This window comes from Schistocerca serialis, chromosome 4 (assembly GCF_023864345.2).
Source record: "Schistocerca serialis cubense isolate TAMUIC-IGC-003099 chromosome 4, iqSchSeri2.2, whole genome shotgun sequence".
In the NCBI taxonomy this organism is placed as follows: Eukaryota; Metazoa; Arthropoda; class Insecta; order Orthoptera; family Acrididae; genus Schistocerca; species Schistocerca serialis.
The window spans coordinates 88,607,542-88,631,687 of NC_064641.1; the positions used below are offsets into that span (position 1 = coordinate 88,607,542).

General features: G+C 42.3%; 1 protein-coding gene across 1 annotated transcript in view; it reads left to right on the forward strand.

Annotated features, from left to right (window-relative positions):
- Nucleotides 1-24,146, forward strand: part of LOC126474264 (mucin-17-like) — a 123,556-nt gene that overhangs the window by 26,738 nt on the left and 72,672 nt on the right. The window contains exons 4-5 of the mRNA XM_050101729.1: nt 5,550-6,363; nt 7,087-7,286. Of these exons, the coding sequence (XP_049957686.1) occupies nt 5,550-6,363; nt 7,087-7,286 (1,014 nt within the window). The remainder of the gene's footprint in view (nt 1-5,549; nt 6,364-7,086; nt 7,287-24,146) is intronic.

Below are 24,146 nucleotides of genomic sequence, written 5' to 3' on the forward strand. Positions count from 1 at the left end.
GGTTTCACACAGTAAGACAAGCGCCACAGATAGATCTGTATATACAGTATATACAGTATACTGTATATATAAACAGTATATATACTGTATATACAGTATACTGTATATACAGTATATATACTGTATATACAGAGTGATCAAAAAGTCAGTATAAACTTGAAAACTGAATAAATCACGGAATAATGTAGATAGAGAGGTACAAACTGACACACATGCTTGGAATAACATAGGGTTTTATTAGAACCAAAAAAAAATACAAAAGTTCAAAAAATGTCCGACAGATGGCTCTTCATCTGATCAGAATAGCAGTAATTAGCATAACAAAGTAAGACAAAGCAAAGATGATGTTCTTTACAGGAACAAAACCAGAATCACGCATTTCCTCGAAGAAAAACGGCTCGATAACGGTAGATGTGGTAAATCCAATCCATACCGTGACTTTCTCGTCGTGCAATGGAGTTTCCACGACAGCTCTAGGATTTTCTGTAGCCCAAATTCTGCAGTTGTGGGCGTTGACAGACCCTCGGGGCTTGAAATGAGCTTCGTCGGTCCACAACACGTTACTCAACAAATCGTCATCTTCCGCCATCTTTTGAAACGCCCACACCGCAAATGCCCTCCGCTTCACTAAATCGCGAGGTAACAGTTCATGATGCCGATGGATTTTGTACGGATAGCATCGGAGGGTACGCCTAAGTGTCAACCAAACAGCAGTGTATGGAATGCCGGTGCGACGTGCGACTGCACGAGCGCCGACTTCCCCGTGCATAGACGAACCCGCTACAGTCTCCATCCCTTCCTGAACTGTCTCAGCAGCATACGCCTTGTGCTCGGTCGGCCACTACGGGGTCTATCGTCTAAACAACCTGTGACTTCGAACTTCGAAATCATTCTCGCCACAGCCGCATTTGCCAACGGACCTTCACCCGTTCGAATCCCCTTCCTATGGCGATAGGATCGTAACGCTGAACTAGCGCATTCCCCATTCTGATAATACAGCTTCACTAAAAGCGCCTTTTCAGGTAACGCCAACATGCTGCGACTGCTGGCGCATCTGATTCTCTCTCTCATTACAGCTCCTTTTATACACGATTATCATGCGCAGTCACTGGCGTTTTGCTATCCAGCGCCATCTGAACCTTTTTTTGTTCTAGTAAAACCTCATGTCAGTCCAAGCATGGGTGTCAATTTTTACCTCCCTATCTACATTATTCCTTGGTTTATTAAGTTTTCAAATTTATACTGACTTTTTGATCACCCGGTATGTCTTGAGGTAGTGTGAGGCGGACTTTATTCATTCAGTATTTATTAATTGAAGCACTTCGTGACTTCCAACCTACTTAACATATAATTTCAAACCATTACGAAACTGCTTCTCGCTGACACCCCCACAGAATGATGACAGGAAACAAGTTAACCGTTTACTAAATTTTAGTTGTTCATGCAGTCAAAATTCAGCACAAGTAATGACGCTTTAACTTTCTACTTCTTCACCACTGAGTCTATTCGCAACACATTTTGCTGACATTATCCATATATACCACAAAATGTACCTACAAAATTATATCACCATTCGACTTATAGTTCAAGAGATTTGACAACGTAACGATTCGCAAATTAGCCCCACTCTACTCATCCATTGTGTGATAATAAGATAGCCACTCAACAAACATTAAACACCTGTACGCTTCGATAGCAGCGTGGTCAGCACAGCAAATTTTTAACGAAAGGAGCCCGGGTTTGAGTCCCGGCCGAGCCGGAGGTTTTTTTCCGCTCGGGGACAGGGTGTTGTGTTATCCTTAACTTCCTGTCGTGAAAACTGACACAAACGTGACCTCAAAACATGCTGTTGTAGCGTCTTTATACTTTTGAGATGGCTATATTGGTTCGAACAGGAAGGCATTCATAACGATTCTAGACTTTTTCTCACTTGCATGCATATCGTGAAATATTTAACACATTAACTCATTTGCGAGGTTATCAGAAGTTTGAAGATGTTTAATAAGTGGGAGTTTAAGTCATTATAAAATAGGGGGTTTACTAATGATATCCCAATACGGAAATATACAGTACATTGAGATTGTAACTAATAATGGAAAGAAGATTAGCTTTCAGCGCCATGTTCTCGACGTAATAATTTGAGATGGACGTTGTTAACACTCCAACTCGCCCAGTTGCAGCTTGTCTCTTGTCGAAAACCGCGGCTAGCGTAATTGTCATTATCAAATCCCGTGTTAATATTGATCAGTAATGAATGAAGGTTAAAGATCTGCATGATGACGAAAGCAGCTACATGAATAACGAAGCAGCTGTAGCTTCGACATAGATATTAACTAGGCGACGGAATTCAATACAAAGCATTCTTTGAACAAATCAACATAAAAGAAAGTACTGTGTGCCACACTAGAAGTAAGTTCCGTAATTACTTGCTACGAAATGTAAATATTTTATCTTCATTATTAATTTCATGAAGGAGAGGGTGATTCTAGACGTGTACCGGCGCTTATAAATTTTGCCCATCTGCTTTACAACGTTATACCTGCACAAGATTTACAGGTTTATAGTAGCGAAAGCGTAGATCTGAAAAGTAGGTGGAGGATATACTAAGTGAAAATCAATTTGGATTCAGAAGAGGCGATTCTGGTACTGATGCTTCTTACCGAAAAGCAATTACAGAAAAATAAACTCACTTATGTTGCCTTAATAGATCTGTAAAAGGTATTAATTAATATTGTCTTTCAAGAAATGTTCAGAGGACTGGAGAAAGCAGGCAAAGATAAGCGGTTGACACTCAGTCTCAATTAGAATTATGTGACTGGGATTAGATTTTCATAGGTACAAGAAGGAAAATTGAAACAGGCGAGAGACAATGATGTGCTCTGTCTCCTCTTATATTTAATGCTTACATCTAGGATGCTGTAGACAAAATTTGCTAAATGACTTAGCTGGGAATCGAAATTAACGGCCGAAGATAAAAATGCAGCGATATGCATATATTATTGCTGTGACCATGGAGACGAAAGAATATCTAGATAAGGCTCTCAGCTGATTGGAAACGATTTTCTGTAATCACTATGAGACGAGAATAAACAAGAGGAAGAGAAAAGTATTGCAGTGATGAAGGCGAATATGAACCTTTACGAATGAGAAGAACAGCAGTTAGAAGTGATAAAGGAATTTGCGTATTTGGGAAGCAGGATCAAAAGGGATGGAAGAAGCCGAACAGAAGAATTAGAGACTGTAACAGGCCAAAATTTCATTTAATTTCAGAAATAACTCGCTCATCAACATAACCATCACTCGCTAAATAAGGGAACGGATCATGGAAGTGTCTGAATGGGGTATGGCCAATTAAGGAAAGACGACTCGAAGCCCTGGAGAGTTAGCGCTAATAAAGGTTGTTGAAGATCGAAGGAGAGATAGATTTACCAGTGAAAAGATGCTCAGAGAAAGAAAGCAAACTATATCTCTCTGGTAGAAGTAACGAACTCTTAGGATTGATTTTAAGACAATGACGTCATGGGATCAACTTGATAAGGAGCTAACGATGGAAGAATCACTGTGAACGACCCAATATGTCATACATGCACACATTACGAGTCATGGTGGGTGCGCTAGGTATGCACAAATTAAGAGGAAGGCAGATATAAGCATAACTGCGGCAACAAATCTCAGGGGTGAGCACTAGAGAAGAGGAGGAAACAGTAGCAAAAAAATAAAAAAAATAGCTAAATGATGAGCACTGTAGACTCACAACCTCAATTCCGGAAGAGGTATGAAGGTGTCAAAATATCTTCCGTGTCCTTATCAGACTGATTATCTCGGTACTTGCCTTAACAGCGTGAAATTTGGATATGAATGGGGAAAGTCACCATATGTAGATAACAGGCTACAACGAGTCACAACGCCCAATTTAATCACAAATTGAAATGAAGGCGCGTTAAATAAATTGGTAGTATTTAATATCCTTGTCAATTAAAGTGATTTTTGTCGATCATTATTGTTTTTAGAAGCTCACAAGCAAGATTACGATGTCTTTTACTCTCCGTCTTCCACGTTCAAGGCTTTCAGCCTGTAATGATTTGGAACCGCGTTATTACACTGAACCATAACAACAGTTACTCGTATTGCACAGTTTTTATCGATAGGACATCTTTCAGTCACTACTCTACTGCATCCGCAGTACTTTATCCTAGCCAGAAATATTGCAGGGTTCCACTCATTTCCATAAGCCTTCTTTTGCACACGAACTCTTTGTACGTCGCATGAATGAACGAGATCATGAACATAGATTCGGGATTCTCCGCTTCATTCAGCTATTGCATTGTTTCGGATCATTGTTTGCTTTTTGTTTAATACCTACGTGTGTACACCGGAACTGAGAAGTCGGAGAATACAGTATATGATTTCTTTAATGTTATGAATGCATTAAGTCGCAAGAAGACTGTGCGTGGATAAAATTTATTCGTTTATTTGTTATTTCGCCTGTTAGGGGAAGATCCCGGTTAAGGTAAATGGGGTGAAAGTATGTCATCACTAAGTTTTACACTAGAGACTTGTCGAATACCTATGTAGTTGATATACTCCTCAGTTCAGTCTCTCAGGACATAGCTTCAAGTGGGCAGCCGATATGATCAGAGAAAGAGCGATACAGACCGATCAGTAAATACCAGTACATTCCAACGAGGATTGCACAGTGACATATAAAATTATAGCAGAAGTGTATCGTGAATTTAATATCAGATCGATGACTTGCAATGTGATCTCACCACTGCGAAAGCGTAGGACTTATGATAAAGCAAAGCATTTAAGCGAGTATATTTATGATATATTCGTCAATGATAACAATGATACCGAAACGCTTGATACTTGAAGTACAAAATTATTCTTGTACACACGAAAAATAATGTCACAGATATTGCTTTTTCAGAGACACAACTATGTAGTAATAATGAAAACACAGAGCCTAAAATATGATTTAAAAGGAACTATCAGCCCACTTTGTAATGAATTTAATCGTTTCTTTTTGTCAGTCACAGTCTCTAAACAAAAGGATTACTTGCATCAGTTGTCACTGCGCAGACAGAAAGAGAAGCTAAAATAAGGGTCGCGTGTCATTTAAAAACCTCTTACAAAATTAAAAACAAACATGTCTTACTGTGTAAATTTTAGTGGCCAAATTCGCAAGAAAACTTCTGAAGGAACCAAACATTGTCAGTAAATAAAAAAAATTGAGTAAGACGGCGATAGAGCCATTGAGAGTATGAAAATTGTTGGTACCAGTATAATCACGATTACACGATATTTTATTACATGTATATGTATGTGGGTGTGTGTGTGTGGGCGGGGGGGGGGCGTTCCATGTGTGTTTGTGTGTACGTGGGTGCGTGTCCGTAATTGGGCCCAGCAACGAGTTACGAGTATCCATTAGTAATATTCTGTTATCATTACTGACGTATCAAATATCGTCTCTTCATAACGGAAAAGGATCACAATGACATTTTGTTCGCGTACTGAGAGATACAACACTGCGATTTGTTTTCTTGCAGGTTGTCCTGTGTGCACTGCTTGCAGCTGCCTTGGCAAGGCCTGGTGTCTTGTTGGAAGCCGCACCGTCACCATGCTCGACAAAGGCAGGAGCAGCCGGTGCTGTCACCCTGAGAGACAGAGTTGGAGCCATCATGGAAAAAGAAGACGCCTTATCAGTTAGCAACGAATCGACCCACTCTGAAGCGGCCAGTTCTGAAACATCCAGTCTGCCTCCATCTCCCAAAAAACCTAATAGTTCCCCAGGCAGCAACTTGAACACCTACCGTAATATAGGTCTTACTTTCGGTAGCAAAATGCCCTCACTTGGCTCCATGAGTCCGTCTCAAACGTTGCCAGATTCTAAAGATGCTGTTAGTATTCAGGATACCGATAGCTCCGAAACATCTAAGCTGTCTCCTATCGCCAAAAAACCCGACAGTTCACCAGAGAGCAAGTTGAACCCCAACCGTAAGACAGGTCTCGCTTCCGGTAGCAAACTGCCCTCATCTGGCTCCCTTAGTCTATCTCAAAAGTCGTCAGAATCTGTGGATGCTGTTAGCCTTCAGGATACTGATAGCTCCGAAAAGTCCAACCTGTCTCCTTTTGCCAAAAAACCCGACAGTTCCTCAGAGAGCAAGTTGAACGCCAGCCGTAAAATAGGTCTCGCTTCTGGTAGCAAAGTGCCCATAGCCTACTCCATTAGACCGTCTCAGACGTTGTCACAATCTAAGAATACTGCTAGCCTTCAGGATACTGATAGCTCTGAAAGATCCAATCAGTCTCCTTCCCAAGAAGAACCTGATAGTTCATCAGAGAGCAAATTGAACCCCAACCGTAAGATAGGTCTCTCTTCTGGCGGAAAAATGCCCTTGCCTGGCTCCATTAGTTCTTCTCAAACATCGCCACAGGTTAAGAATGCTGCTCGTCTTCAGAATATTGATAGCTCCGAAAAGCCCAACTCGTCTCCTTCCGCCGAAAGAGCCGACAGTTCCTCAGAAAGCGTGTTGGTGGATAACAGTTTTGTGAATCTGTCTTCCGGTAGTAAAGTGTCCTCATTTGGCTCAGTTAGTACCTCTGGTAAATCACCATCGCTTAAGACTGCAGACAGTTTCTCAGATTTTGAAACGTCCAGTGTCTCTGAATCTGCCGAAAGATCCAAAGATAACTTACCTGTCAGCAACACATTTCAAAATATTCCTGTAAGTAATCTGCGAGCCCCTTCCTCTGTTAACTCCCAAGAAAGCATTTCCAAAACTATGAGCAATATTGTCAGGGTAGACACTACAGATGCATTTCAGCCTGTCAACAAGCCTAGTACCTCATTTGTCGATCTTTCTGCCAGCAACTTCCCAGCGAGTCTCTCTTCTGAAACCGAAGCAAATTATTCTCTTGCCAGTTCCCATTGTTATCCCATCAGTAGCTTCGCTCCTGCTGTACCTGCCACTGCTATTCCTTATTTGAACACTGCCAATAATTACTGGCTTTCCTGCAGGCCTTTCTGCAGCCATTCAGATAACAGTGTCAAAGTGAACCTACCCCTGACAATGATGTGCACAGCTTCCAGTCCTAACAAGGCCATTTTTGATATTCCCATTAGCAACCCGTTTCCTGTTCTTTGCACGGAGGACAGATTCTTATCTGACATCATTGTCGTCTGCAGAAAAGATGTGGACACTACCCAGGGTGAACTTCTCGCCGACTCGCCGTCCAACTGTGCGATGACTCCGCAACAACTGTCATTGGATCAACTTAGTAAGGTGAGAAATTGAATACATAAACTTGTTTTCTGTCTAATGAACGTTTATAGCTCCCGGCCCTTGGAATAACGCAGGTTTTAAATACTTACAAAAATTCTTTCGTACCATAACCGAGCGAACTATACATTGCTTAATGTGTTTCAAGTTATAGTGTATGTTGTGTGTTGACAGACGACTAAAGGAAGTACAAGGGCAGTCTGTGTATGTATGTAAATAAATCGTACGCTCATAACAGTATTCATACTATTCTCATTAACGAACAGTCACATCTTGCGGTACATTCTAAGCTGCGTAATATGTAACCAATCTCAACGAAGAAAGGATCTGAGATGGCATAGCAATACACATTTTCCTCTGTGTACCACTACTAATGCATTTGCTCTAACTGTATTTTTAATAACCTAAAACTAATAGATGTCCCAGAATTTAGTAGAAAGTTTCTAGTGTTTCATTCTACGCTAAAGAATTCTTTAATCACTCAGAGATAACTCACATGGTTTGACATTAGAAACACTAGAATCTTCATTAACTCTCAGACTGCCTAGGGATTCCTAATTTTACAGATTTGTGTTTCCCTTGAGCTTTCCATTCAGCTGTGTCTTTGGTCAACAGTACTGTCGATAAAATTACTTTTCCGCGATCTAAATGTCTACTAGGCGCAAATTCAGGTTTCAGAAGCAGGTAGCGAAAGTAATTTTCGTTTCTAACGTTTTCACCTTAGGAAGTATAAGTGTATAGAGCCTTCTCACGTGGTAGTAGAGCAAAGTTGTGAACCCAAGCTAACATTAAACTGAAGTAAGATCTAAAAAAATACGCTGTTGAAAATTTACTGGCCATGACTGCAGGAAGCCAAGCTAGTTACCTTCCACCTAGAAGTTAAGCAGCAGAAAACACTTACGAGCTTTCACGGCTTCGCCCTTGTCCAAAAAGTCAAACATTTTAAGTAGAGCAGCCACACGCATCAGGCTGAGAGAGCACAGAAGTTAAGAGGCTGTCTAGCAGACACAGACAGTGACTTTGCTGTTGGAATTACTCGCTCATTCAGCAGCTGATCATTTGCCGTTGTATAAGACAGTTGACAACAATATGCCTCAAGGTAACACGGATGTGAAGTACTTTTGCCTAAAGAGATATATGAAACGTACGGAAACCTAAATCATATTTGACTCACCAGAAACAACTAATTATTTGTGAACAAGACAAATTTAAAAGAAGCTGCTGCTAGTTCACTCCTTACGCCAATGAGTAGAAAGTCATCTTCTCTAATTAACGCTTTAAAGAAAAAGTATTAAGGACAATGCATCTAGGCTAAACACCGGAAATTCAGTTGTTCACAGTCGATTTTTAACGCTCGAAATGTTTTATAATTTTTCTGCAGCAACGGCTTCATAGAATACACTATATCCTCCCTGACCGAATTAATGAAGACTTGGAAATCGTGTGAATAGTGCCTGGGAAACTTTAGCACTTTCGCGATACTTTGTGATTGCGGGGTGATGCGTGCATTAGAGTTAAAAAAGGCCATTTTCGATCATTGATTAAGGAAATAGGTTTTAGTGGGTTCGATTATAGAGGATATTCGGAAATTCCGTTACAAACTTCTAGAAGGGATTGAGTACATAATATTTTGACGAGGAACCCATGTCCGGAGACATGCCATTTCCATTCTACGACGGTTTCCATTCAGATGTTTAACTCTTGCACTCCTGTTTGAAGAATTGAATTGGGCGTGACACTGTACAAATAATAGGTAACAGTTGTAAAGCAGTACAATTATTAGGTAACAAATATTAAGGAAACATAACGAAACATCAATTTATCACTTCCACTGTCCTGTCAGGTGCCTATTCTCATACCCGTCAAAGAACATTCGTTTCTGTTAGCACTTAAACTTGAGGTTTTTACGTTATTCCAAAACACAAAAGAACCCAGCATACTGTAGGTACAAGACAGTAGTGATACGTTACAATTGCGGCTTGATGTAGCGACCACCAAAGTTGTTACAGACATTGTATCTACGAAGCGTGTCCTGGTATACACCCCCTATCTCACATGGTTTCTCTTCAGCTTCTAGCGGAGGTGGCAGAATTCTTGCTAGTAGAGCTTCCTCTATCCCTAAAAAGAGTATTGTAAATTAAACTTGGATACGACCTCACAAAAAGTAGTTCTTAGAACGCAGTACACGTCATCGTGTCTACCCTATGCATACCAGGACTAGCAACTCAGAGACTTATTTCCCTCAGCAGATGTGGTAGCGTTACACGTCTGAACTGAAACAGTCGTGGGACGGAAACAGTACGTTTCAGGACATGGGTCCGATTCGAAATATTACGTACTCACTGCTCTCTAAAAGTCCTAGAAGTTTGTAACGGGAATTTCTGTACAGTCTGTATGTTCTGTTGCTGTGTGTTTCCCATCATTAATATGCTATTAGGAGTTTTAGAAAACAGGTTCTAACAGGAAGTACTGCGTTTTGAGGTATATCTACTCAAGTACGAGGAACGTTTACTCAGAGGTCGATGGTGCTCTCTATTTGTACTCCACAATATCTTCAGTGGGTTCGTATACAGCTCTGTGGACTCCGCTCTAATGCTACTTTGAAAGGGAAAGCACTGCATCATCGATAATCAGAACACAGTTATCTCCTACAGTCTCCTCCACGGTCCTCTCATGTGCCTAACCTCATACCCATGGAAGCTGACTGCTGCTAGAATTATAATTGAAATGCAAAAATGAATCACCCAGTCTTCATAAACTGCATAATTTCTTTTCCGAGAGAGAATTTGGTTTCTGGCTCTTTTCTGAAACTATTCCACAAAAAAAAACTTTTCTACAACTACACTTCTTTGTTTAGTTTCTATGACCTTGATCAAGTGCTCATGCTCCCTGAAGTCGTCGTCGTACTACTCGGGTACACACTTGAGTCAGATGTCATTGAACATGCACTTCCTCGCATACTACATGATCGTAGTACAATGATAGGTCGTGTCTGGCAAGTATGAACGCTCAATAATTGCCATTTGGGTCTGAATTCTTTCTCACGATCTCTTGTCTGGTATGAAGGGACCCGCCACGACTCTCACGCAGCAAACTCGTAATGTCAGAGAAGTGTGTAACCAAGTGCCATCGACTATTTGTTGGATGAAATCCATTCTCTGTAATTCTCCACAATCTTTGGATGTTTCACTCTCTAGTGCCATGGAAATTATTCTATAATGCCTTAACACATGTTCTGTCTTTCTGTCCTTTCTTCTAGACAATCTTTTCCATCAGTTCCTCTCCCCGTGGACCATGTGGACAACCTCATCATTTCCTATTAGTCCGCTTAATTTTCAGCATCCTTCTGTAAAACCACATCTCAAACTTCTAGTTTCTAATCTTTACTGGTATTCCTACACTACCTGCTCATGACTCGCTTCCATACACCACTCAGCACCAAACGTACATATTAAGAAATTTCTTTCAGAAATGAAGTCTTGCTTTGGGGCTACAGAGGACTGCTTGCTTATATCCTTCTTGTTCAGTCCGTCAACCGGTATTTTGTTTCCTTGGTAAGACTTGGGAGGACAATTGTATTATTTTGTTTATCATACGGTTCAGAAGATTGGTGTTAATTTTATAGCTAGCCTCGCTTCTGCTATACCTCATTGCTTTCCTTAAACTGATAGAACCACACTACTGGACATTAAAATTGCTACACGACGGAGATGACATGCTACAGACATAAAATTTAACCGACAGGAAGAAGATGCTGTGATATACAAATGATTAGCTTTTCAGATCATTCACACAAGGTTGGCGCCGGTGGCGACACCTACGACGTGTACAACCGACTCCTCACACACAAACAGCAGTTGATCGGCGTTGCCTGGTGAAACGTTGTTGTGATGCCTCGTGTAAGGAGGAGAATTGCGTACCATCACGTTTCCGACTTTGATAAAGATCGGATTGTAGCCTGTCACGACTGCGGTTTCTCGTATCGCGACATTGCTGCTCGCGTTGGTCGAAATCCAATGACTGTTAGCAGAATATGGAATCGGTGGGTTCAGGAGGGTAATACGGAACGCCGTGCTGGATCCCAACGGCCCCGTATCACTAGCAGTCGAGCTGGCAGGTATCTTATCCGCATGACTGTAACGGATCGTGCAGCCACTTCTCGATCCCTAAGTCAACAGATGGGGACGTTTGCAAGACAACAACCATCTACACGAACAGTTCGTCGACGTTTGGCGCGCCGGCCGCTGGTGGCCGAGCGGTTCTGGCGCTACAGTCTGGAACCGCGCGACCGCTACGGTCGCGGGTTCGAATCCTGCCTCGGGCATGGATGTGTGTGTTGTCCTTAGGTTAGTTAGGTTTAAGTTGTTCTAAGTTCTAGGGGACTTATGACCTCAGCAGTTGAGTCCCATAATGCTCAGAGCCATTTTTGACGGTTGGCGCAGCTTGGACTATCAGCTCGAAGACTGTGGCTGCGGTTACCCTTGACGCTGCATCACAGACAGGACCGCCTGCGAAGGTGTACTCAACGACGAAATTGGGTGCACGAATGGCAAAACGTCATTTTTTCGGATGAACCCAAGTTCTGTTTACAGCATCATGATGGTCGCATCCGTGTTTGGCGACATGGCGGGGAACGCACACTGGAAGCGTGTATTCGTCATCGCCATACTGGCGTATCACCCGGCGTGATGGTATGGAGTGCCATTGGTTACAAGTCTCGGTGACCTCTTGTTCGCATTGACGGCAGTTTTAACAGTGGACGTTACATTTCAGACGTGTTACGACTCGTGGCTCTACCCTTCATTCGATCCCTGCAAAAGCCTACATTTCAGCAGGGTAACGCAAGACCGCATGTTGCAGGTACTGTACGGTCCTTTCTGGATACAGAAGATATTCGACTGCGGCCCCGGCCAGCACATTCTCCAGATCTCTCACCAATTGAAAACGTCTGGTCAATGGTGGCCGAGCAACTGGCTCGTCACAATATGCCAGTCACTACTCTTGATGAACTGTGGTATCGTGCTGAAGCTGCACACGCCATCCAAGCTCTGTTTGACTCAATGCCCAGGCGTGAGGTGGTTGTTCTGGGTACTGATTTCTCACGATCTATGCACCCAAATTGCGTGAAAATGTAATCGCATGTCAGTTCTAGTAGAATATATTTGTCCGATGAATAGCCGTTTATCATCTGCATTTCGTCTTGGTGTAGCAATTTCAATGGCCACTAGTGTACTTATGACTAAATAGATAACGTAATAAATTGTGGCTGTGTAGCTGTTATTTGCTGAGATACCATCAGTATTTACCGCGTCACTGGTTGCAGGTCGGGGCAATCTACACTGCTGGGGATCCGGCAGCCGCTGCCTTTTCTCCAGCGTGTGCCATCGTCGGTCCGGCGGCCGCAGCTCCGAGCGGTCTGTCTGCAGACACCATCACTTACGCTGCTCCGTGGAGCGTGTCACCAAACACCGTCACCTTCGCTGGCTTTCCTGTTCGTGCAGTGGGACATCCCACAAGTGTTCCACACCGTGTGCCTTCGAACACCATCACATTCGGTGGTTCGCCTGCTACTACTGTGCAGTACAACAGGCTGCTGTTTTAATGAACAGTCATCGAGGAGCCATCAGTGCCGCTGGTGTCCCTGCTCGTGCACCGACTGCTGCGAGCTGTTAAGTCGTGACTGTGTTTATTTGCCTCACTGGCTAACAAACCTATTCACGAGAGAGCATCGAGAAACAGTGAATCTGTTTGCACGGAATGTACACTGTTTTGTAAGCAGCAGGTCTGGAAAAAGGCGCCACAAAAAAGACGAAAGAAGACCATATCTAGAAAATCGTATACGCTATGTTGTTAGTGATGTGAATAAAAATGCAGTTGCCGCTTAATTTTCATTTGCTTATTCTTACATGTTCCTTAACTTACTAAGTAATATGGTTCAACACATTTTTTGAGTCATTTAATGACTGAGGCATGAACAGCAAAAAGAAAAAGAGGAGCAGCTATAACCATCAAAAACAAAGAAGAGTGCGCAAGAAAATAGACAACAAGAAGAGGGAAATGAGAAGTATGAGAAACGTAGTTATGAATTTACATTATCGAGGACAATAAGAGAAGTGGTGTTTCATATCAAATTTTTGAAATGTCTTCACGACCAGCACAACAAAAGAAAGAAAAAATCTTCAAGAAAACAACCGTGAACTAGTCTGTGAAATATATTTTGGCAAAAAAGAGAACTGTTGCGACGTTATCCTCAGCAACGAAGCGATTAACCATAATATTTATCGATATGTACCAATATGTGAGGCAATACTAACCTTACGACTTATCATAGAAGAAAGATTAAGAAAAGGCAAACCTACGTTTCTAGCATTTGTAGACTTAGAGAAAGCTTTTGACAATGTTAACTGGAATACTCTCTTTCAAATTCTGAAGGTGGCAAGGGTAAAATACAGGGAGCGAAAGGCTATTTACAATTTGTACAGAAACCAGATGGCAGTTATAAGAGTCGAGGGGCATGAAAGGGAAGCAGTGGTTGGGAAAGGAGTGAGACAGGGTTGTAGCCTCTCCCCGATGTTATTCAATCTGTATATTGAGCAAGCAGTAAAGGAAACAAAAGAAAAATTCGGAGTAGGTATTAAAATTCATGGACAAAAAGTAGAAACTTTGAGGTTCGCCGATGACATTGTAATTCTGTCAGAGACAGCAAAGGACTTGGAAGAGCAGTTGAACGGAATGGACAGTGTCTTGAAAGGAGGATATAAGATGAACATCAACAAAAGCAAAACGAGGATAATGGAATGTAGTCAAATTAAGTCGGGTGATGCTGAGGGAATTAGATTAGGAAATGAGACACTTAAAGTAGTAAAGGAGTTTTGCTATTTGGGGAACAAAATAACTGATGATGGTCGAAGTAGAGAGGATATAAAATGTAGACTGGCAATGGCAAGGAAAGCATTTCTGAAGAAGAGAAATTTGTTAACATCGAGTATAGATTTAAGTGTCAGGAAGTCGTTTCTGAAAGTATTTGTATGGAGTGTAGCCATGTATGGAAGTGAAACACGGACGATAACCAGTTTGGACAAGAAGAGAATAGAAGCTTTCGAAATGTGGTGCTACAGAAGAATGCTGAAGATAAGGTGGGTAGATCACGTAACTAATGAGGAGGTATTGAATAGGATTGGGGAGAAGAGAAGTTTGTGGCACAACTTGACTAGAAGAAGGGATCGGTTGGTAGGACATGTTTTGAGGCATCAAGGGATCACAAATTTAGTATTGGAAGGCAGCGTGGAGGGTAAAAATCGTAGAGGGAGACCAAGAGATGAATACACGAAGCAGATTCAGAAGGATGTAGGTTGCAGTAGGTACTGGGAGATGAAGAAGCTTGCACAGGATAGAGTAGCATGGAGAGCTGCATCAAACCAGTCTCAGGACTGAAGACGACAACAACAACAAATGTACCAAGATAACGGGAATGAAGTTTTAAACTAATTTCTGCAGTTGAGAAGGCCAGACGGTTGGAAAATAAATATAGTACTTGTAACAAGAGTAAAATATATAAATGAAACTTATAAAACATTTCCCACTCCATCTGGGCGACTGGTACAGTAACTTCATAAAGATAATGTCTTGGTTCGAAAGTATGTTCGCACCCATGTCTGTTTTATTCAGGAATATCTGAAGTTTCTACTATTCCACTTGCATATACAAGGCTGTAACCACAACCAAAGAAAGACTTACTTCTATATATAATATTATCCATGTAGGGGGACTGGGGCCGAATCCACTACCGGGGCAGAGCAGTCTCGGTGGTATAATTTCGTCTAAAGGTGCTAGAGTGCGCTCAGACAGATAAGTGTTTGCCAACAAATATCTGTTATGGTTTAATAAGATTGCTACTTTTGCCGCGCTCCAATTACATAGTCGCTATTCAGCTGTTACAATTAACTCGACTAACTATCCGGAGCGTTTCCAAGCAACGTACGTCACGTCTGTAGTTTTTTCTTCACAATCAACTTTTTTTTTGCCTAAATCAGTATGTTCTTAGCTATGTTTGTGGAAAAATATGCTTTTGGTGGTCACTGAACATTTTCTCGACAGATATGCGATAGGGTTACAGTGGCCTACTGGTACAGTCCGTTCCGTCCCGTTCTGGTCGCCTTTTATGCTTCGTTTAACAGATTCTGCTACATGTTTTGTTTTTCTCGCCTGCAGATGGCACTTAAAACCGATAGACAAAACTAGTTCACGAAAAACATGCATCGATCAATAACTACCTTGGGTCAGGCTTCCCTACTTTTAGACGGGCAAATGTTACAACAATACCCAGAGCTATACCAGGGCAGAAACAAGTGACAAGAAAGAGAGGTAAAACCGCTATTCTCACATCATCTCCCCATACGAGTTCATTACATTTTATTTAGCGTATGGCATTTAGACAAAATTGTTATTACAATCAATATGCAAAATTGTAATAATTTGGCATTAGATATTCTTACAGTTATTGCAATAGTTATACAGAATTATACAAAATTATACAAAATTACACATAATACACATGTTACAGTAGTTATACAAAGTTATAGTAGTTTGGAAGTAATTACAAACAAACATCTAATGAGTTAATATATGCAATTCACTACAAGAAGCGGTCAATAAATGCCTGGGAACTAAGGAAGCTAAAGAGAACAGTGAGAAGGTCAGGCTGCTATCTCAAGAAGAGAAGAAGAAAAGTATGGCAGATTAAAATCTGTCCCGGACCGAGACTCGAATAAGACGGAGCGAAAATTTCATTCTGAAAATATCCCCCAGTCAGTGGCTAAGCCATGCCTCTGCAATATCCTTTCTCCCAGCAGTGCTGGTCCCGCAAGTTTCGCAAGGGAACGTCTGTGAAGTCTGGATGAGAGGAGGTGAAGTACTAGCGGAAGTAAAGCTGTGAGGACGAAGTGTGAGTTGTGATGGCTACCTCAGTTGGTACTGCAGCACTGGTATCGATCGATGATCGGAGGCCTCCTAGCGCGACTTACGGTACTCACCCTATGCAGCCACACGTTCATTGCCGGGCATATGATGATGACCTCCTGCTCGTACACTTAGAGAAACATATAATGCCATCGTATGGATCCGACAGTATGGTCAAACCTAGGAAGCATACTGAATGTGGCCAAATCAGCGATTATGAGCATCGATTATGGTCTCCAAGATGAAGGGGCATACTCATCGTACAGTGTCGAATGCCTACCGCCATTTGCTTCTGACGATACGAGCTCACATCGAACACAACCTCCACCACTGAATGTATTGAAGCGAGCGGTCTATGTCAGCACCTACGTCTCGCCCAAGCTGGTACAAAATGGCTCTGAGCACTATGGGACTTAACATCTGAGGTCATCAGTCCCCTAGAACTTAGAACTAATTAAACCTAAGGACATCACAAACATCCATGCCCGAGGCAGGATTCGAACCTGCGACCGTAGCGGTCGTACGGTTCCAGACTGAAGCGCCTAGAACCGCTCGGCCACATCGGCCGGCCAAGCCGGTACTCATAGCCCAAAACTTCCCTCTGCCAAAGGTTCTAGGACGAGAATTCTAGGCGGCCTTTGGGTGCCTTGTATGAGCAGGAACCAACTTTAAGATCCTCTACGACACCCTCGCTCTTCCCGCTTCAACAGGACTCGGTGTCGCCTATGTTAGAAATAGAACATCCACTTTACACTTAATTATCATGACAAAGCGTTGGTGTGAGCGTGCCTTGTCGCTTACCCACGGCCTCTAGGAGGTCCACATTGCCCAAACACTTTCCCACATATGGACCTACTTTGTCGAACTTAGTTATGTGCATGATGTCCTTCCGACTACGCATGTAACACGAGCAAAAGACTATTGCATGTTGTTATCGCAACAAATCCCATACCATAGGTTGGAGAACCTGCGTCCAGGTATCAGTTAGACAACATTGTGGAAGAACGTTCATAAGCCCTTCCTTATAACCAATGAACGAGCGCTATAATACCATGTCGTTGACGGTAAACACTAGACAAACCAGCCGCTTCACCGTGGTGTTAGAATGGCCATATCACCATTATGTACTTGCTGCCACAGTGAGGATTCTGATGGGCATAGTCACATATCCGTCGGCTTATGATGTATAGCAACTTGTGCAAACAATACTGGCATGCTAACCCTGTGACCAATGACTGTCAGCTTGCAATTCCTTCTACTTCTCGTAACATCCATGAGATAAATTTTAGCTAAAGTGCGACGAGAGAAAATTATGCCAGTAACGGTTATAAACATTATGTATTCGACATACGAAAAAATAGTGAAAACGATGATAAATGTTAATTATTTATATAATATTTTATGATGTAATTGGACATATCGATGTGTATCATACAAAGACAATGATAATTGTAAATTCCTTTTATGATCTGCTTTTGTCTTCTTTTGTTTTTACCTTTTGTTGGTTGGCTTTTGTAGGTTCAGGACGCAAGACGCATATCAAACTGAGGTCTGTTAAGAAATTGTAATTATTTGTTAATTATTACTTGAGAATTGAGTTCATTATCATTTTAAATATGAGTGAATAATTATTTGTAACTTTAATTCCTCTCTCAGTAAGCATTATCTGTGTTAATTATTTCTTTCCTCTGCAAAGAGCGCAGCCATTGATGATAGCGATTTGTATCGCGTTTATCGTCTATGTTTTCCTTAGAAAGAAATCAAATGTTTGCTTGATGAAGTCTAAATAGTGCACAATACGAAAGTAAAGTTTAATAAGCATTTCCAATACTTATCCTATTTCCTCTAACAACAGAAAGTCTCTATCAATTGTCTGCCGCCATCTTAACAATTGTCTTAGCGGCAAATTCAAATTACGCAACTCTGCAGACATAAATGCCGAAGGCAATACAAATTTGTAAAACTAAATGTGCACCGGCGGTCCCGAACTCATTTTAATGAAAATAATTCGAATCAGATTGGTTCTTTAAAAACAGTGCTCATAGCACGATCCTTATAAGAAACTTTTCTAGCTGATGTATGGAGCCGAAATTAATTAAGCACGAGTTCCGAAGAATATAGTTTCAAGTAACATACGCCAGTGTTGTGTGTGGCTGATATTCGTTGGTTTTAATGATCATTTTGCTAAAGATAACTGTTTCCATCATAATCAATAGTTGTATAGAATCTGTTGTATGAAGTGTGATTTAGTGACACTTACACAACTTACAGACAACGCTTTAACACGACGTTAACTTGGAGTTATTTAGCATCTTGACCAAATCTTTAGCCGGGACAAAAATTATTTAGTAATTACTCAATGTAATAAAATAAGATTATCATTTTCATTTACAAATTAATAAAATGCCAAACCACTGAATAACACAGCGAGCGCCACATTCTAGAGGACTCAAATTTTCCGCTTAACGAGCACCACGCTATAACATGATTCAAGGGCCTGACGACTGCATATCTCTTCAGCGAGAAGGCGCTCTCCCAGCGCAATGTTTGGTATCACGTTCTGGATGCTCAAATCACACTTAACCGAACGCCGTACTACCACCGCCAATTTGCTAATTAATTACACGGTGTAATTTATGACACCCATCTCAGTTGGAGTGTACCCCACATTGGACATGCCTAACACTTCATGACAATCTTTTTCGGAATAGTATGGTGTAACAGCCTAGTCCTCACCAGTGAGCAGGACATGTGCTTCAACAAGTGTGCACTACATCTTCCAAATTATCCTTTGTTCCCTCCACTATTCCTACCTCTTTTCTGTTTCTTGTCATGTCCCCATATTCCTTGTCATGAGGGTATGCTTATTGAGCACAACGGGGCCAAAAATTTTTGTATAATATAAAAAATAATAAATAAGTAAAACAACAAAAAATAGAATTCTATACACTTGCTGTCTTGACACAGCACCCACTACAGGTGATTGTGACATTGTGAGCAGGCCTTGCATCACGACTCATACCTACATGCTTCCCCCCCCCCCCCCCCCCCTGCACCATCATCAAACAATCATTGTGCCTCCTCCTCCCCCCAGACCAACAAGAAAGTTGATAGAACACTTTCCCACAAAAGGCAAAGGTCCCAATATTGCTCTCAGTCTGGCATACAGTTTTAATCTGCCAGGTAGTTTTACCCTCTTACATATATATACAAATCAAAAAAAAGTTTTGCATCATCCTGGTTTCCAAACTGCTTGTGATAGATATTGACTGTGGATATTGTACCACAGACACAGTCCCTTTGAGTGTTCAGAGATGTCACTAAACCCGCCCAAAGATGTAAACAACCACGCATGAGCAGCGCCTATTAGACGGAGGGGGTCCGACAGACGCTCAGTTACCGTCATTCCACCGGGAAGGAGGTACGCAGCTCGTGTTGTCTGTGGTTCAACCATGCCTAGACAGTCAATACCGCGGTTTCATAACGTCCGCATTGTTACTTAGTGTCAAGAAAGGCTCTCAACAAGGGAAGTGTCCAGGCATCTCAGAGTGAACAAAAGTGATGGTATTCTGACATGCAGGAGATACAGAGGGACAGGAACTGTCGATGTCATGCCTCGCTCAGGCCGCCCAAGGGCTACTACTGCAGTGGATGACCGCTACCTAGAGGATCTTGGCTCTGAGGAACCCTGACACGAACGCCACCGTGTTGAATAAAGCTTTTTGTGCAGCCACAAGTCGTCGCACACACGTGCGCGGGCATACACACACACACACACACACACACACACACACACACACACACACACACACGAAACATAGACCTAAGTTAGACAATAAAAGTAGCATAGAAATAATAAGTTAGACATAAAAAGTAGCATACACATCAAAATTATTGTATTATCATCGTATACTGCAAACTCTTTGTATTTTAAAGTATTCAAAGAGAATTTATGGAATAATCATAACGGAACATATCGTATAATTTACAAAATGTACACTATATTTCAATATGACTTAAAATCTTTAATCTTTAAACTTCAATTTCTAACTTAATCTATTTTTAATATACTTTATTTTATATAATATTTTGGTATTTATTTTATGTTATTGTATACTCTACGCTGTAAATATGACCAAATGCACTTTTGCAAGAAATATTGAAATAATAAATAAATAAATGTACTTGTACAGAGAAAGGCTGAAAAGGGTAATGCAAGCCCTTAAGCAGCCCGCCCACCCCCCTCAGGGGTGTGAATGAAAACTTCACTCTCGACGTCAATGACGAGGTCCATCTTTGCAACCACGACACCATGCAGCGCAATACAGATGGGCCCAGCGACATGCCGAATGGACCGTTCAGGATTGGCATCACGTTCTCTTCACCGATGAGTATCGCATGTGCCTTCAACCAGACAATCGTAGGTGACGTGTTTGGAGGCAACACGGTGAGGCTGAACGCCTTAGACACACTGTCCAGCGAGTGCAGCGAGGTGGAGGTTCCCTGCTATTTTGGGGTTGCATTATGTGGGGCCGTCGTACGACGCTGGTAGTCATGGAAGGCGCTGTAATGACTGTACGAAATGTGAACGCTATCCTCTGACAGCGCAACCATATCGTCAGCGTATTGGCGAGGCATTCGTCTTCATGGACGACAATTCGCTCCCCAATCGTGCACAGCTTGTGAATGACTTCCTTCAGGATAACGACATCGACCGACTAGAGTGGCCAGCACGTTCTCCAGACATGAACCCTATCGAACATGCATGGGATGGATTGAAAAGGGCTATTTATGGACGACGTGACCCTCAGACCATTCTGAGGGATGTACGCCGAATCGCCGTTGAGTAGTGAGACAACGTGAACCAACAGTGCCTTGATGAACTTGTGGATAGTATGCACGACGAATGCAAGCACGCATCATTGCAAGAGGACCTGCTACTGGGTATTAGAGGTACCGGTGTGAACAGCAATCGGGACCACCATCTCTGAAGGTCTCGTTGTATAGTGATACAACATGTAATGTGTGGTTTTCATGAGCAATAAAAAGGGCGGAAGTGATGTTTATGTTGATCTCTACTTCAGTTTTCTGTACAGGTTCCGGAACTCTCGAAACCGAGGTGATGGGTGCAAGTGGCTCTGTCCACTATGAGACTTAACATCTGAGGTCATCAGTCCCCGAGAACTTAGAACTACTTGTTGTTGTTGTTGTTGTTGTGGTCTTCAGTCCTGAGACTGGTTTGATGCAGCTCTCCATGCTACTCTATCCTGTGCAAGCTTCTTCATCTCCAAATACCTACTGCAGCCTACATCCTTCTGAATCTGCTTCGTGTATTCATCTCTTGGTCTCCCTCTACGATTTTTACGCTCCACGCTGCCCTCCAGTACTAAATTGGTGATCCCTTGATGCCTCAGAACATGTCCTACCAACCGATCACTTCTTCTAGTCACGTTGTGCCACAAACTCCTCTTCTCCCGAGTTCTATTCAATACCTCATCATTAGTTATGTGATCTACCCATCTTCAGCATTCTGCTGTAGCACCACATTTCGAAAGCTTCTATTGTCTTCTTGTCTTAACTATTCATCGTCCACGTTTCACTTCCATACATGGCTACACTCCATACAAATACTTTCAGAAACGACTTCCTGACACTTAAATCAATACTCGATGTTAACGAATTTCTCTTCTTCAGAAACGCTTTCCTTGCCCTTACCAGTGTACATTTTATATCCTCTCTACTTCGACCATCATCAGTTTTTTGCTCCCCAAGTAGCAAAACTCCTTTACTACTTTAAGTGTCGCATTTCCTAATCTAATTCCGTCAGCATCACCCGACTTAATTCGACTACATTCCATTATCCTCGTTTTGCTTTTGTTGATGTTCATCTTATACCCTCCTTTCAACACACTGTCCATTCCGTTCAACAGCTCTTCCAAGTCCTCTGCTGTCTCTGACAGAATTACAATGTCATCGGCGAACCGCAAAGTTTTTATTTCTTCTCCATGGATTTTAATACCTACTCCGAACTTTTCTTCTGTTTTCTTTACCGCTTGCTGAATATACAGATTGAATAACGTCGGGGAGACGCTACAACCCTGTCTCACTCCCTTCCCAACCATGCTTCCCCTTCATGCCCCTCGACTCTTACAACTGCTATCTGCTTTCTGTACAAATTGTAAATAGCCTTTCGCTCCCTGTATTACCCCTGCCAGCTTTAGAATTTGAAAGAGAGTATTCCAGTCAATATTGTCAAAAGCTTTCTCTAAATCTACAAATGCTAGAAACGTAGGTTTGCCTCTCCTTAATCTTTCTTCTAATATAGGTCGTAATGTCAGTATTGCCTCACGTGTTCCAACATTTCTGCGCAATCCAAATTGATCTTCGCCGATGTCGGCTTCTATCAGTTTTTCCATTCGTCGGTAAAGAATTCGCGTTAGTATTTTGCAGCTGTGACTTATTGAACTGATAGTTCGGTAATTTTCACATCTGTCAACACCTGCTTTCTTTGGGATTGGAATTAGCCGGCGAATCGAGGTGATTCAAAACATTATTTGATGTGTGGCCGGTGAATCGAGGTGATTCAAAACATTATTTGATGTGTGAATTATTTTATGTTATCCTCATTCGCAAACAGTATTACAAAAATGTTTGAGTGAACGGCTCCCAGTTACTCCAAAAACTTTTTTCATTGTTGAGACCTGAAAAATTTACTCAAAACGTTAGGCAGGCTGCTACACTCCAATCTGCCCTATCTGAAATGAAGAAGAGTATCAAAATGTGGACCGGATAGTTTAGCTTCAAAAAAGAACTGAAATTAGAGCTATACATCCAATATGCACCTGCCTGTCTCAAAGTGCACTACGGCCAGCGACACGAGTGGGCACAAGGCTTCGGTCGACCAGGGGGCGCCGTTCAGCTTGGCCTTTGATGTGTAGTTAGTTACAAAGAATGCTCCGACCTCTCAACTCTGGCCAGCAACTGCGGAGAGAAGTCCTGGTGGCAGCGCTCTTTGCATGACTGACTAGCCGGCCTTAGTGGCAGAGCGGTTCTAGGCGCTACTATCTGGAGCTGAGCGACCGCTACGGTCGCAGGTTCGAATCGGCCATGCCTCGGGCATGGATGTGTGTGATGTCCTTAGGTTAGTTAGGTTTAATTAGTTGTAAGTTCTAGGCGGCTGATGACCTCAGAAGTTAAGTCGCATAGTGCTCAGAGCCATTTGAACCCATCTCCTCGGTTCCGAGAGTTCCGGAACCTGTACAGAAAATTGGAGTAGTGATCAACATAAACATCACTTCCGCCCTTTTTATTGCTCATGAAAACCACACATTACATGTTGCACCACTATAGAGCGAGACCTTCAGAGGTGGTGGCCCAATTGCTGTTCACACCGGTACCTGACTAGAGAAGTGACGAGTTATCAGCCGCGTGATTGCGTCGTCTTGTCGCAACGTTTCAATGAGTTACGTACCCATCATCTTCTGGCGAAGTGTAGCGATGCTAAGTTCTGCATATCTATATAGCTGCTTGGCCATCGTCCGCTACTACAGGCCGGCCAATCACGCTCCTCCGGAAAGGGGTACCGCGTCGGTAGTGGCGCTGCCTTCAGATCGGAGCGTTCCTTTGTCAATTGTGGGATTCCACGCTGCACTGAGCTGAAAACCGCTATCCCTGTATACTAAATAATTGTTGTGCAGACGTATCGGCACTGCCTCTTTGAAGATCGAGTCCCAGAAACCGTTGGCGCTGCACAGCTTCTTCGTGTTTTCGAATTCGAAGGTGTGTCCCTCGATAATGCTATGTTCTGCTATCGCGGACTTGTTTGTCTGTCCTAGTCGTACGTTCCTGGTATGTTCAGTACAGCGCTGGGAGATACGAGGGGCGTTTGAAAAAACCGTGCAAAGT